This window comes from Phoxinus phoxinus (genome assembly GCF_949152265.1).
Source record: "Phoxinus phoxinus genome assembly, chromosome: 7".
In the NCBI taxonomy this organism is placed as follows: Eukaryota; Metazoa; Chordata; class Actinopteri; order Cypriniformes; family Leuciscidae; genus Phoxinus; species Phoxinus phoxinus.
The window spans coordinates 20444402-20459044 of record NC_136882.1 but is presented as its reverse complement, the minus strand read 5'-3'; the positions used below and the strand labels follow the sequence as shown (position 1 = coordinate 20459044).

The 14643-nt window shown below is 37.9% G+C and overlaps 1 protein-coding gene across 50 annotated transcripts in view; it reads left to right on the top strand.

The window, feature by feature from the left end:
* The window catches only part of neb (nebulin), a 60278-nt gene that overhangs the window by 35460 nt on the left and 10175 nt on the right, over nucleotides 1–14643 (top strand). For 10 of the 50 annotated variants that reach the window (XM_079618022.1, XM_079618019.1, XM_079618015.1 and 7 more), the window contains 37 exons: nucleotides 57–161; nucleotides 241–348; nucleotides 460–573; nucleotides 660–857; nucleotides 974–1078; nucleotides 1177–1281; nucleotides 1366–1473; nucleotides 1560–1667; nucleotides 1745–1852; nucleotides 1943–2047; nucleotides 2136–2240; nucleotides 2356–2454; nucleotides 2565–2669; nucleotides 2783–2887; nucleotides 3474–3578; nucleotides 3673–3777; nucleotides 3870–3974; nucleotides 4054–4158; nucleotides 4277–4381; nucleotides 4647–4751; nucleotides 5627–5731; nucleotides 6842–6943; nucleotides 7087–7194; nucleotides 7290–7394; nucleotides 7480–7584; nucleotides 7672–7776; nucleotides 7860–7964; nucleotides 8065–8175; nucleotides 8283–8393; nucleotides 8474–8575; nucleotides 8914–9018; nucleotides 9461–9550; nucleotides 11426–11539; nucleotides 11642–11746; nucleotides 12942–13046; nucleotides 13606–13710; nucleotides 14095–14205. In XM_079618022.1, coding sequence (XP_079474148.1) covers nucleotides 57–161; nucleotides 241–348; nucleotides 460–573; nucleotides 660–857; nucleotides 974–1078; nucleotides 1177–1281; nucleotides 1366–1473; nucleotides 1560–1667; nucleotides 1745–1852; nucleotides 1943–2047; nucleotides 2136–2240; nucleotides 2356–2454; nucleotides 2565–2669; nucleotides 2783–2887; nucleotides 3474–3578; nucleotides 3673–3777; nucleotides 3870–3974; nucleotides 4054–4158; nucleotides 4277–4381; nucleotides 4647–4751; nucleotides 5627–5731; nucleotides 6842–6943; nucleotides 7087–7194; nucleotides 7290–7394; nucleotides 7480–7584; nucleotides 7672–7776; nucleotides 7860–7964; nucleotides 8065–8175; nucleotides 8283–8393; nucleotides 8474–8575; nucleotides 8914–9018; nucleotides 9461–9550; nucleotides 11426–11539; nucleotides 11642–11746; nucleotides 12942–13046; nucleotides 13606–13710; nucleotides 14095–14205 — 4002 coding nt within the window. Of the gene's footprint in view, nucleotides 1–56; nucleotides 162–240; nucleotides 349–459; nucleotides 574–659; nucleotides 858–973; nucleotides 1079–1176; nucleotides 1282–1365; nucleotides 1474–1559; nucleotides 1668–1744; nucleotides 1853–1942; nucleotides 2048–2135; nucleotides 2241–2355; nucleotides 2455–2564; nucleotides 2670–2782; nucleotides 2888–3473; nucleotides 3579–3672; nucleotides 3778–3869; nucleotides 3975–4053; nucleotides 4159–4276; nucleotides 4382–4646; nucleotides 4752–5132; nucleotides 5235–5626; nucleotides 5732–6841; nucleotides 6944–7086; nucleotides 7195–7289; nucleotides 7395–7479; nucleotides 7585–7671; nucleotides 7777–7859; nucleotides 7965–8064; nucleotides 8176–8282; nucleotides 8394–8473; nucleotides 8576–8913; nucleotides 9019–9460; nucleotides 9551–11425; nucleotides 11540–11641; nucleotides 11747–12941; nucleotides 13047–13605; nucleotides 13711–14094; nucleotides 14206–14643 lie in introns of all 50 variants that reach the window. The other 40 variants (XM_079618039.1, XM_079618031.1, XM_079618017.1 and 37 more) reach the window with 14 other exon arrangements.

The window sequence follows — 14643 nt, the reverse complement described above, 5'->3', positions numbered from 1 at the left end:
TCTATACTTTGGAGTTCAAAAGGTAATACGCTGCATATTTTATGTTTCATCTTCAGTTGAACTACAGAGAGGCATATCATAAGGAGAAGCATATTTACACCACCATTCTGGACACCCAGGACTACGCAAGATGCTTCAACCTGAAGGAGATCTACAGCACCGTAAGCCTGCGAGAAAAGCTCTAAAATCCTGGTTTTATTTGTTGTCCTAGTTCTTGAAATGTTCTTTGTGTTCATTCAGAAAGCATATTCTGCTGCTTGGGACAAGATCAAGGCCAAGAGCTACAACATCCCTCACGATTCCCATGCCTTAGTCCATGCCAAACAACAGAAGGTCATCCTGAGCAATGTGAGTCCTTTCTCCAGTCCCTTCTCCAGTGCTTACTTATGCCTCCATAAAGAGGGAACTGCCTGAGTGTCCTAAACATAATGGCCGTTAAACCTTCCTTGGTTTCTCTAGGTTAAATACAAGGAAGATTATGAGAAGTTCAAGACCCTGTACAGTCTGCCTAAGTGTCTTGAGGATGACCCCGGCACTGCAAGATGTATCAAAGCTGGAAAATTGGTTCTGGATGTAAGTGAAGCATCAGCTGAGGTTCACCTTTGTAACTTACCAAATGTACAAACAATTAAAAGCTTTTTGTAACACCTTTTCACTAGCGCCTGTACAAAGAAAAATATGAGAAGACCAAGGCTAAAATCAATGTACCTCCCGACATGCTTGACATCGTAAGCGCACGCAATACTCAGAAGACTGTTAGTGGGGTTGACTACCGTAAATACCTGCACCAGTGGATCTGCCTGCCTGACATGCAGGTGTACGTACATGCCCGCAAGGTCAACGAGCAACTGAGCGACGTGAGTTATCCCAACATCCAAACACGTTTCATAATTTTGTGTATTGTCATACAGCACGTTAGGTTGTTTTAGGGTCTTTTTGTTGCTGTAACCCTGTATTGTTGCATCTAATTTAGATCTTCTACAAAGATGACCTCAACTGGTTAAAGGGTATTGGCTGCTATGCTTGGGACACTCCTGAGATTCTTCGTTGCAAGCAATCTATGAAACTGCAGAGTGACGTAAGTGTAGCCTCATTTCATTTTCTTTCATGCTCCTCCTACTCTATAATCATCATCTCACATCTGATCTTCTTGTCCTGTGTGATACTCTCTTTCAGAATCAGTACAGAGCTAAGGGAATCGAGCATTTTAAGCAGTACTCTGTGGTCATGGACACCCCTGTCTACGAAACATGCAAGCTGAGCGCTAAGAACTTGAGCGAGGTAACACCTGAAAAACATGCATCAGAATGCCTTTATTGCATGATTGAAGCAGAATCCTTTAACTCATATCCTTCTTGTCTGCAGCTCAACTACCGTCATGACTATGTTACAAATGTCATGGGTAAAAACACTTCTCCTGCTGTGACTGTCGATACTGAAAGGGCCCGTCAAGCCAACTACATCCAGAGCGAAGTATGACGTCTCTTAACAATTCATAAAAATATGTACTGGTCTCTCCATTGATGAATGCTTCAATCACATCCTTTCTTTCTTTTTAGAACTTCTACAAAGAGGCCAATAAGATCTTAATGCCTACCGGATACACTCTGCCTTATGACACTCCACTCAACAAACAGGCCAAAGCCAACAGCATCGTCACCAGCAATGTACGAGCACCTCAATTCTCGAAAAAAAAGAGTCAAATGTTATGATTGCATCTCATCTGATGTTCCAATCTCTGTAGATGAAGTACAGGGAAGCCTATGATCTGATGAAAGCCAGGAGCTACAAACTAGATCCTGAAGGTGTCAACTTTCTCACCATCAGGAAGGCCAACAAGGTCACCAACCAAGTAAGTACAATATCCATGTAGAGCGTTTCACTTTAGAATTTTTAACTTTATCATGAACAAGAATACTAACAAGGTTGCATTTTGTCATAGCGGCTGTATCGTGAGAAATATGAGAAGGAAAAGGACAAGATCCACTCTGAGTATGACACACCTGAGATCAGACAGGTTAAGGCCACTCAGCAAGCAATCAGTGATGTAAGTATGTCTTTATTGTGAAATATGAGTTCATACTATACCACCAAAATGATCAGATGCTCTATTGATGGTTTATTTTCCTCTACAGGTGTGCTATAAGGAGAAGTACTACAACAGCAGAGGAACTCTTCTGCCAATGCCCATCACCCCACAGCTGTTGCACTGCTTCCATGTCAATGAGCTTAACAGCGATGTAGGTGTCCCCCATACATGCACCTAAATTTACTGCGACACATTGCATACTGGAAACGTTGCATTTGCCCTCTTGACATGTTCAGGTATAATAACTGTTCTTATATCTCCTGCAGCTGAAATATAAAGAGGATCTGCATTGGCTGAGAGGTATTGGCTGCTTTATGGTGGACTCCCCTGAGATGACCCGAATCCGTGAGATCAGCAAGTTTAGAGTAATTATTCATTCACTTATTATCATGCATGCCACATTTCATTCATAATGGTTTATTCTGATGATTTTTGGTACTATTCAGTTTTTTTCTTTTTTTTTTCTATTTGCTAGAAAACGTATGAAGTTGATGCTAAGAAGAACTTTTCCAACTTCAGTGTGGTCCTGGACACACCAGAGTACAAGCGTGTGTCTGAACTCAAGACCCACATGAGTAATGTAAGTGATTTTGTTGCATCCTCAGGCTTTATATCTCAGTTATAGACTCCATCATTCCGGTTTTAAAGCCTATCCACATCCTTCAATGTCTCTTCATCTGTTTTTATCCTCAGATGGTGTATCGAGCTGATGGCAATAAGGAAAAGACAAAATGCACCACCACTGTGGATGGCCTGGACATTAAGAGAGCCAAGTGGGCACAGTCTCTCACCAACAAGGTAAATCACTTTTAGCCCAAACCCTAATTAAACATAAATAATGACTTGTTATAATATGTCAAATTAAAAAATCATACTAAGGTTTTGATTCCGTTCAGTTGGAAGATATTGATATTTTGAGCTGAAATTGTCTCAATTTGTCATGCGTCTCCTAGCAACAAGCACATATTTGTCTGTGTGAGTTTGTTGATTTCAGATGGACTTCTGGTTGTTTGTGGTAGTGTGTGATCCTCAGTAATTTAGTGTAAAGCCCAGTTTTTCTCTGTAACCATTTAAGTCAAGTCAAGTCATCTTCAGTTATATAGTGCTTTTAACAATGTAGATTGTTTCAAAGCGGCTTTACAGTAATAAACGGTTAATTTAAGGTAACAGAGATTGTTTTGGCTTTATAGCGGTTCTTGAATAAAGATATTTTCCAGCTAAAGTTAGTTTTAATTGATTCACTTCCGTCGCAATTTACATTTTCAAATTCGACAAGTGTATGATGCCTAGTGTTTTTAAATCTGTTCTAGTAAATTTTATCAATTTACCGGGAAAAATGTTGCCTATACAGATTTGCCTATATAATACTGGTGTCTCTTCACAGTACCAGTACGTTGATCTGGCATCTAAGGAGAGGGCCTTCTTCACCCCAGAATCACATACTCCCGTCATGGATCATGCCCGTTCCATGAAAGTGGTGTACAGTGAGGTAATTGTTTTTTTTACACCAAGATTCTTTTTAGTAATGTATAACATTTGTTTATGCAGAAAACCCTGTAATTCATCTTTTGTGTCATCTTTAGAAAAAGTACAAGGAACAGTATGAGAAGATGAAGCACAAGTATACTCCCATTCATGACACACCAATCCTGGTTCGTTCTAAGAAGGCCTACCTCAATGCCAGCGATGTAAGTCAACCAGATGCTTTATTTCTTCCCTTACTGGCCTGTTCAATATCAGTTATAGAGCCGCCCTAACAATCTATATAATTTCTCTCCAGTTGCGCTACAAGGAGACCTTTGAGCTTGCCAAGGGTCACTACCACGCTGACAAAGACGCACTGGATATTCTCTGTGCCAAGAGGGTCAGAGATGACATCAGTGAGGTTAGTAAATTGTTTGCTTTAAACATGAGAAAATGTGATTTGGTGAGGAATCCTGTCACTCACTCTCTCCTTTTCTCAGGTCAAATACAGGGAGAAGTACATCAGCACATTGGGCACCTGGAAGTCCATCCCTGACCGCCCTGAGTTCTTCCACAGCAGGATTGTGAGGGACTGCATCAGTGATGTGAGTATAACTAACTAAACCCACCTTCTCTTTTTATTCTGTAATTCGTCAGCTCACAGTGTCATTAACAGAAACTCAGTGCTGTTTAACCACTGTCACATGTTCTTCTCCACTTTAGGTCAAGTACAAAGAAGATCTGGACTGGATCAAGGGAATCGGCTGCTACGTGTGGGACACACCTGAGATGGTGCAGGCTGAACACAACAAGACCCTCTACAGCGAAGTAAAGAGCAACCACAATTTTACTAATTTCTACTACAGTTGTGTTAATGAATACAGAATGGAACCTTTTCGAATCAGATTGAAATCTGATGCATCAATAAAAAAATTAAATGCATCAGATTTCATATATCTTTTGAAATAGTTTTTTGGGGGATACAGAAAACATGGTAAACATTGGTTTACCGTGAAAGTACAATGAATATTCAGTACAATGGGATACAACAAAAGCCGCCTCATACTCTCTTCTATCTTTTTCTTTTTGACAGAGACTATACAAAGCATCATTCGAGAAGAACAGAGCCAACTTCAAATACACATGTGACACACCATTCTTTGAGGCTGCCAAGAACGCTTCCCTTTTGATTAATAATGTAAGTCAATAGAAGTATGACTTCATATCATAATACTGTGGTATATTAAATGCTAAATACAATGTGAGTAATGAAGCAAGAGAATGCTTGCAAGAATGCTATAAAATACAACAAAATATTGCGTACATAACCTGTATTTCTTCCCCTGCCTCTATAATGATTACATCTTTAAAGGTAAACTATTGCAACATGCTTAATACCACCTCAAACTGTTAGTTTCCTTTATATTTCATGAAAATTATATATATATATTTCCATATCTTTACTAAAATGTAACTTTGAATTTACCTGTCATGACATATTTTCTCCTCCTGAATGAATGTTCATCCTCACTGCTCTCAAGGCAGTTGTCTTTAACTCCTTTTTTGAAATCCTGAGCAGAGGTCCTACCGTGCCAGCTATGAGAAGTCTAAGGATAAGTACACCATAGTTGTAGATGACCCTAGAAACATCATGGCTAAGGAGGCCAGCAAGCTGAGTCAGGTAAAGCCACCAGCTCCAGCCGCCCCCTGCGGGTCCATCGCCCGCTACAGGGGCCCGAGCATGAGGTCGTCTCCGATCCAATGGATGGCTCTGTCGCATGGCTACAACGTCACTTGATTGTGTCTCTTTCTCTCCCCTGATTTAGGTGTCTGCTAGTTTGCCATTCAAAAAACCCAAATGGGAATTTTTGAGTGTGCACAGCTAGGTCCATATCTGTGTGCTCCAGATAGGGCTCCATCTAAACAACTCTTAACTCTTTTGAAATTGCTTATTTGGAGTACACAGTTTGGTACTGAGCTTCTCTTTCTGGACTTCAGGAGCTACTCTCTGTCTCTGTCTTCAATTGTGGCATGATTTGCGCTTCTGTGTTTGTGTGTTTCCTCAATGGACAGGGAAAATATAAATGCAAGGCCAAGGAGTTACTCAAGAGTGGCTGCAATGAGCTGCTCCGTCCTGATATGCTCGTTGCCATGTACAACTCTGGCATGTGGAGTAAGGTAACCATCTGCCCACTGGTAGTCTTCCAAGCCCCCTAGAAATCTCATCTCTTCATTAATGCACCCCTAACGTCACCTTTAGTGGTAATATCCAGCCTTTAACTATTACTACTTTGGTTTTTCCACCATACCCTGCTTTAAAAACACATCCACTGATCACTTTCCATAACTTTCTTAGGAGAAAAGGTGTGCTGCATTCATACAGTAGTTAGCTATAATGGAAGTAGACTTTAGCTGGAAAGTAAACTATGTTAGAATATGGATGTTTTGTATAAATGTCACAATTTTTCAGAGCAAGTTGTCAAAATATTGATAAACTAACAAAAAAACCTCCCCTACTTTAAGGTGTCATGGTTGTGTTTTCCTTTAGTTTCTTTAAATCAGTTTATTATTTTGCAATGAACAAAGAATCAATGAGGCATTTTTATGTTTAAATTAATTAATGAATTAAAATATAATCAAATAAAATAAGTAGCTTTGCTTTTATTAATAAAATACAATTAGTTCAAAATGTCACAAAATATATATAAATAGAAGCACTAATAAAAGGAAAATTAGAAACAAACATTTAGAGACAAAATCTGCCATGTTTAAAGGTTTGCAGAAGAGTATTAGCATAAAGGATAGAGACAGTAGTATACAGTAGTAGTAATAACAAGTTGTAACTTGTCAATGTCTTTCTGTATGCTGTTGCCTGAAGCTGCTTTCCACCTCCTTCTCCATTTTGTTTGACAGCACATTGCATGTTCTCTATTGCATGTATGTATGTGTGCGTCTTTATGGACTGCTAAAAATAAGTAATTATTTGCTCCTCTGAATAGATTGATTAAACCTTACCGTTTAATGCACGAAATTGAGTTGTTATACAACTTAAATGTACTTTAACTTAAGTCTGTCATGATTAAACCATCCCTCTTAATGCATGATATTGACAGCTGTTATACAACTTAAATATCACAGTATGTTACTTAGTGATCCTTATAACAGTAAATATAATACTGTAAAAATTCTATTGATGTGATCTTCGTAATAGCTTTATATAAGATATGCTTCATGTGAATGGAAATGTGCTGTCTCTGATTATCATTTCTTATTCATTACTTCCTGTAGTGGAAGTACAAAGAGCAGTATGAACGTGCCAAGTCGAAATACACCTCAGTGCTGGAAACCCCTGATTACCAAGTTGCCAAGCGCAGCAAGCAAATCAGCGATGTGAGTATCATCACCATCTGCCTTACACCTTCATGTGAAAAGCATTTATACATACATACAGTAGACATTCCTAATGTTCAGTTAATAATCCAGTCATTGTATGTGAATGCATTATATTTTGGCATCTCTGTTCACTTCTTTAGATCATCTATAGGATGGAATACAACAAGACCAAAGCGAGAGGTTACACACTTGGACATGACACTCCCGCGAGCCAGCACATGAAGAAGGTCAAGGAGATCACCAGCAATGTAGGTTTACCCTTCTGTACATTTGCAAAAAGGAACCAAATTCAAGACTATATTTATGTCAGTATGTTTCATTTTAAAATTTCTGTTTTTTACAGCTGAAATACAAGGAAGTGTATGAAAGAAACAAGGCTCACATCAACATGGCACCTGATGCTCACGAAATCCGTGCCGCCAAGGAGGCTTACAAGAACATAAGCAATGTGAGTCTGCATTGATCTACACTGAGCATCTGTGAAGTTGAATCACAAGTCAGCATCTCATTATTTGTGTTTCTCCTACTTGTAGCTCGACTACAGGAAGAAGTATGAGGCCACCAAGAACAAGTGGATCTGGACTGTGGACAGACCTGATTTCATCCATGCCGCTAGGAACAGTTTCCAGCAGAGTGATGTTTGTACTGCTCCATTTTCAACAATAGTTTCAGTTTTAGAGAGAATAATTACAGATTAATGAACAGATTTTTCTTGTAATTCACAGGTTGAGTACAAGTACGATAAGGAAATGATGAAGGGCTGCGTAATGTCTATCACTGATGATAAATGCACTATTTTGGCTAAGAAGAACACTGACCTCGCTAGTGACGTGAGTGCCATTTTCCATACAGGACATTTGAAAATCAACATATATGACTAGCTAAACTAATGAAAAATGTCACTGTTCTTCAGGTGAAATATAAGGAGAAGTATGAGAAGGCCAAGGGCCATTATGTGGCTGTCCATGACACGCCTCAAATCCTTCATGCTAAATCAGTGGCCAATCTTGTGTCTGAGGTATAGCACCAATATAATGTAACAATAACCAATATAATGCTTCGTAAAATATTTTTTCATTTATCACATCTAAATGTATGTTTTACACATTTTTCTGCAGTCCAAATACAAGGAGGCCAGCAAAAAGGATCATCAGTCGGGTGGCTTCACTACACTTGCTGAAACTCGTGACACTGCCCACAGCAAAGAGGTTGCCAAAATCACAAGTGCTGTAAGTTGAAATTCTCACTTTTCACCCCATTATTATAAGAATCCTCAATTGTAGGGATTATACGGTATTACGATCACCAATCATAATCTCACACGATCTTTCCACAGAAATTGTACAAGGAAAAGTTTGAGAAGGAGAAAGGCAAGTCTAATTACAATCAAATGATTGCTCCTCCCGATGTTCAACATGCCATGGAAGTGACCAAAAACCAAAGCAACGTAAGGAACTAACATGTATCTGCTTTAACTAATAGTCTTAGACAGAGATCATTTTAAATCTCTCGTCTCTCCTTGTGTAGATTGCCTATAAGCAGGAAGCTAAAGCCAAGTTGACATACACCTCGGTTGCTGACCGCCCAGACATCAGGAAAGCCACTCAAACTGCTAAGCTCGTCAGTGAGGTGAGAGTCACTTTAAAGGGACAGTTCACCCAAAAAAAAAAAGATTCTATTATCAATTACACACCCTTATTGCGTTCCAAATCCATAAGACTTTCAAACATGGTCAACGGCAGCTCAACCATGCTTGCTTGGTGCCCGAGAGTAAACCTTATTGGTTTACATTAAGCAGCACATTTTTGAAGTTGAATGAGTCTTTTTGGTTTTGGAACCAAGTAAATGATGACAGAGTTTTATTTTTTGGGTGTAGTATTCAAACCTCTGTAGAGAAGTCTTGACAAAAAAGTATGTGTTATTGTTGTAGTTGTAAGTAGTAAGGGTTGCAAAATCTGTTCTTGTAGGTTGGATACCGTGATAAAGCTCGTCAGGAGGCCAGCCGTGGTGGAACGCTGCTCGGCCGCCCTGATATCGCCCTGGCCACTGAGGTGTCCAAACTGACCAGTCAGGTAATACCGTTAGCAACTCCACACTAGACATGATGTGGTCCATATACTTTCATTGTATTCATCCGCAAGGAACACAGGGGTTCAGTTTGAAGCCACTGGATATGTATTCGACACTGGTTTCCTTACACCTTCACCATCATGGCAGCTGCATATGCAGTAATACTCAAAGATAGCTGTAGTGGTATATTCACTGTAGTGTACTGAGAACGCCATAGCAGTGCTTCTCATGCCCATCATTATTAATACCGTCATTGTCTATGCGAGCCCTGAGTGTCTCTTGTAATCTGTTCCACCTCATCTGCTTACCTATCTGCCCTGTATTTATTAATGTCTATCCATCTGACTCTCTGTAATCCATCCATCTGTTTTTCCATTCATTTATTTTCTCTGTTTTGTCCCATCTCATTGATGTTACCCTGCCATTTCGCTGCGCTTTTTTTAGGTAGAGGAAACCCCATCCCTCCATGGTACTGCTTCCTTTGACACTCCTCAGATGCGGCACATTAAGAAAATGAGTGCCCTGACTAGTGATGTAAGAAGGGCCCCTGGCCCCTGGGAGTGACATTTGCACTTCTCTGTCTGTCTAGTGTCTATGTTCTCTTTCCCTCGGACTGACCTAGTCATTGTACTCCAGTGGCACTCAATTTGATAAGATTTTTGGGTACTGCAGACATTGAAATTGCCCACTTAATTTTACATTCCCTGCCTTTTCGTTTTTTTGCGTCTTTTTGTTGCTGATTTTGTCTCTTTTTGTGTTTGTCATGCAAGCTTTTGCCTTGTTGCCAGGCATAGGCTTATAGACCAGCACTCTATCACGGTTTTTTGTCATCTGTAGCATTTTCCCCCCATTTCAGACTTGTCTGGCATGCTAAATGTTTTTGGACATATGAATGACCTGTATCTCTTGTTCAAATCGTCAAAACTTCTGTCCAGTTTGCTGTTGCATTCTTTGACATGCTGTTGTATCGAGGAGTGTGCAGATTCAATAAGCAACACTATTATTCATCAGTTATATGATTTACAGAATTAAATAGATACCGTACTAATTCATGGCACTTCTACCTTTTAGAAACCAAAAACACACTTGATGATTTATTGTTGATATAAATTATTTGGTCTACACACTCCTCATGTGACTCTCTTTGCTTGATGTCACAAATTTGATTCCTCCACAGATCTGGAGCTTTTTTTTTCAGAATTTTTGGGAAAAGATTCAATCTCTTTGTCACCTTACCTTCAGTTAAAGCTGAAGTGTGTCATTTTTCTTTAATTAGAGTTAGTTCACCCAAAAATGAAAATTCTGTCATAATTTACTCACCATCATTTTGTTCCAAATCCATAAGACTTTTGTTAATCTTTGAAAAACAAATGAAGATTCACCCAAATATTTGATGCTTTAAAAAGTTTATAAAGACATAGTTCACGTAATCCATATAAATCGAGGAGCAGTTTAATCAAAGTCTTCTGAAGAGTTTTGGGTGAATGGATTTTTTAGTGAAGGGACAGAAATCCCTTTAATTAAAAATATCTTAATTTGTGTTATATTTTTAGGCGAACTAACCCGTTAAAGACAAGTACAAAAACCTTTTGGCATAATCAAAACATTGACAGATACAGTAACATTGGCTTAACCAACAGCTTGAGTTTGGGGTGGGATTTTCTTTTGTTTGTTTCACCAATGGCAAACAGATGAAGTGTTAGGAAACCTGTTTGAGCACAGTCACTTCTTTAGCAATAGAGTGTGAGTCATGTTCTGAAAGTAAAAATCTCATTCAAGTTAACAATAACTTTTAAACCTTTAAAGAGAGACCCAATGTGAGCGACAAGGTTAACCAATGATATGTGCTTTTGTTGAAGCCATCAGCCTGCATTTTTCCAAATTATTTTTTAAATAATTATGTGTAACTGTGTAATTTCTGTTAAACATTACCCATGAATCTGTAAAGAAATCTGCACCAATCAGAGAATCAAAGAAAAGTCGCCAAAATAACTCTTTAGTGCTTATTCACTCCCATTAAGCACTGCAAATGACGTAATCGAGTCAGTCTTGGCCCCGTTGCACCCCGTTGGTTCAGTGATGCTAGTGGCACAGAAATCACACACTTCAGCTTTATGTGCACACAAACAGTATATGTTGGATGTGATGCTTTTGAATGCTCTGAACTTTGTGTTGGTCATCCCATTTGGGGCTAGTACAATGTGAACTTGATCTGAATTGTACTGTATTAGACCCAACTGAAACCCTGTTGTAATGAGATTCTTTTCAGTTTCCCTTTCTTTCCACTTATGATTGCATGAAACGATTCACGTCTCTGTGCTTGTGCAAGCATTTTGACTCATACGACATAAAGACAGCTTTATGTACATCACTAGCAGCAACTAACATTGCACTGTCCTCTCTCAAAAGCTGAAGTACAAGGAGAAGTTTGACAAGGAGATGAAAGGAAGGAGACCACAGTATGACTTGAAGAACAGCAAGATTTATCAGACTTTGAAGGATGCCAATGAACTTGCAAGCGAGGTGCTTTAAACTCTCAAACCTGCTCTTTTAAATACATTATTTTACCAGTCAGATATCACATTGAGAGTGTTTCTTATCATTTTGCCTGTATATTTCTTACAGGTGAAGTACAAAGGTGACCTGAAGAAGATTCACAAACCTGTTACTGACATGGCAGAGTCTTTGTCAATGCAGCACAACCTGAGCACTAGCAAGCTGTCCAGTGATGTAAGAGTTTTATTGATGGCTTCATTTCCCTCCCATCACACACTGTAACACTATAACTGTGAAATATCACATCTTCATTTCATTTCACATGAGCCATCTATCATCCTCAGAGAAAGCTCTCATTTAATCTATTTACTCATTCCAGGCTATCATTTGGTAGTGACCCTCATCATCCTATTTTAAACATACTACCACTAGCTCCATTTTTGCTTTCACTTGACCCTATTCTATTTTTTTATTTTTTTATTAACATGCCTAGTGGTATTCTAAAAGCACTCTAACATCTCATTTTTCAATTTTTTTCTTTAATAACAATCCCTGATAAAACATTTTTTAACCCAATTCCATGGATGCCTTTTCATTCATTTTTTTCATCTACCTTTTTTCATTTTCATTGGGATGCGTGCATATAAACTAGAAAAGAAAATACTTGAATGTTGACTTGACACAGCTTTTATCTAAACATATTTTAAAATATATCTATGTAAACATATACACTTATGTTATTTTTTAAATCTAAAACTATGTCTTATCTAAAACTGATTTGATCTAAAATTATCTAAAAATGTTATTGTTATGGATAACCTTAAATTAAGTCTAAGAGGTTTTTGGGGAATGTGTTTTTTGGGGGAATATTTGGTAACACTTTACAATAAGTTCTCATTTGTTAACATTAGTTAATGTATTAATGAACATGATCTAACAATGAGCAATACATTTGTTACAGTATTTATTAATCTTTGTTAATGTTAGTTAATAAAAATACAGTCGTTCATTGTTTGTTCATGTTAGCTCACAGAAAATTAACTAATATTAACAAATACAACTTTTAATTTGAATAATGTATTAGTAAATGTTATAATTAACATGAACTAAGATTAAAAAGTGCTTTAGGAGTACTGTTCATTATTAGTTCTAATGAGCTAATGAAACCTTATTGTAAAGTGTTACCAGACATTTAATATGATATAACATTATTAGTATGATTAGATCATTGAAAGTTAAATAAATCTTCCTCATTCCATTATCAGTGTCATTATGTTATGTATCAGTCTTTTCTTCTTCTTCTTCTTTTTTTGGTCCCCACTTTCTTTTTCATTTTTTGGCCAATTTCGGCCTTTTCAATATGGGAGAGATGAAACACTGGATTTGCATTTTGTTTTATTGAGCTGCTTTATTGGGCGTTCCTCTTTAGTACCAGTACAAGAAGAAGTTTGAGGAGAGTAGGGGTCACTACCTTATGATAGCTGACACACCTGAGCAGCTTCACCACAAAGAGGCCTCAGAGCTGCAAAGTCACGTAAGTCATACAGTTCTGGAGCTTTCTGCAGCTGACGTCACCTGCTTCTCTGTGTGTGATGCTTCACATGTTGGACCTGTTTATTTCATTTCAGCTAACTTGTCAGTCTTATGCAGCTAAATTAGATTTATTTATCATTTACATTTTATTTGTTTGGGTTAATTTGTGCTGTAAAACTGCTTTATGAGGACTTGTCTGTGCGTTATGTAAGAACAAAGTTGTAAAAGCGAGTCACTCCATCATTAAAGTCTGAGACATTTTATATTGCGAAAACACCATAAACATCCATTGTATTTTTAATTAATTTTCCACACTGTTGAGCCTATGATAAACTCTCTTTTATGAGTCTCAGTGCTTAGGAACATAAAATGGCAGATTAATTGATATCCAGTATAAAAACAAAACCAAAAAGCTATAGCCTAGACTTTTCAAAAAGATTCCGTTTGCAGACAAATCTGTGGTCTGTGCTTGGCAATCATTATTTAGTAAACCATTAAATGAATCAGTTCAGCTTTTCTATGTGTATGTTATTCACCTTTGGGATTTTGTCTGACTACAGGTGAAGTATAAGGAGAAATATGAGAAAGAAAGAGGCAAAGCCATGCTGGACTTTGAGACTCCTACTTACGTGACAGCTAAGGAAGCTCAACATATGCAGAGTCAGGTAAATACTGATGCCAAAGCTCAAAACAAAATGGTATATATCTCAAGTATACTTTGTAACCCAGTGTGAATGACTTTGAAATACTAAGTAAAATTCAAACAGTGTGCTTTTATGTGGATACAAATATTGTAATGCTGGTAAGTAATTGGGAGACCACAATTTCCAACCAGGACCCATGGATTTATGGTAGGTATTTATGTATGTTAGATGCTTATGGCTGTTTTGATAGTGTCACTGTACAGGACATTAAATTAACATCAAGATACTCAAAACATTATGAACTGTCACACTCTTCGACTGAGGAACCAGTGTGACCATGGTGTACTAGACCCGTATGCCTAAAGCTTCATGTATCTCCCACTCTTCTATATTTGTGGTGGATAGAAAGAGTATAAGAAGGACTTTGAGATGACAATGAAAGGAAAGAACCTCTCTGGGTTGGAGGTCACCCCTGCCATGATACATGTCAGACACGCCACGAAAATTATTAGCGAGGTAACATGAAGCTCTTATATTATCCTTCCATCCTGGTAATAATACTAAGACCACATACACATTATAATCCTTACATGAGTGTCTTTGAAGTTTCCAGTTACACCCAAGTAGGTTATGGTTAGTATGCATGAACCATCCTTCTGTTGTAATACACTCTCAGTAATTCCCTCCCCCTTCCAACATCTGTGTGTGTGTGTGTGTGTTTCTGTTGTTGCTGGTTTTAACAAGGTTCCAACAGTCGTGAAAAACCTGGACATATAAAAACCTGTCATTCCAGGCCTGGATTTCCAAATTGTGATTGCAAGTTATGAAAATGATCAAAATCCTTTTATTTTGAATCCTACGAAATGTTTTATTGTCGCCAAGTTATCATTATGCAATCTCACAATCTATCACTATACAATCTTTCAAATAATTTTTATTGATATTTAAATTTTT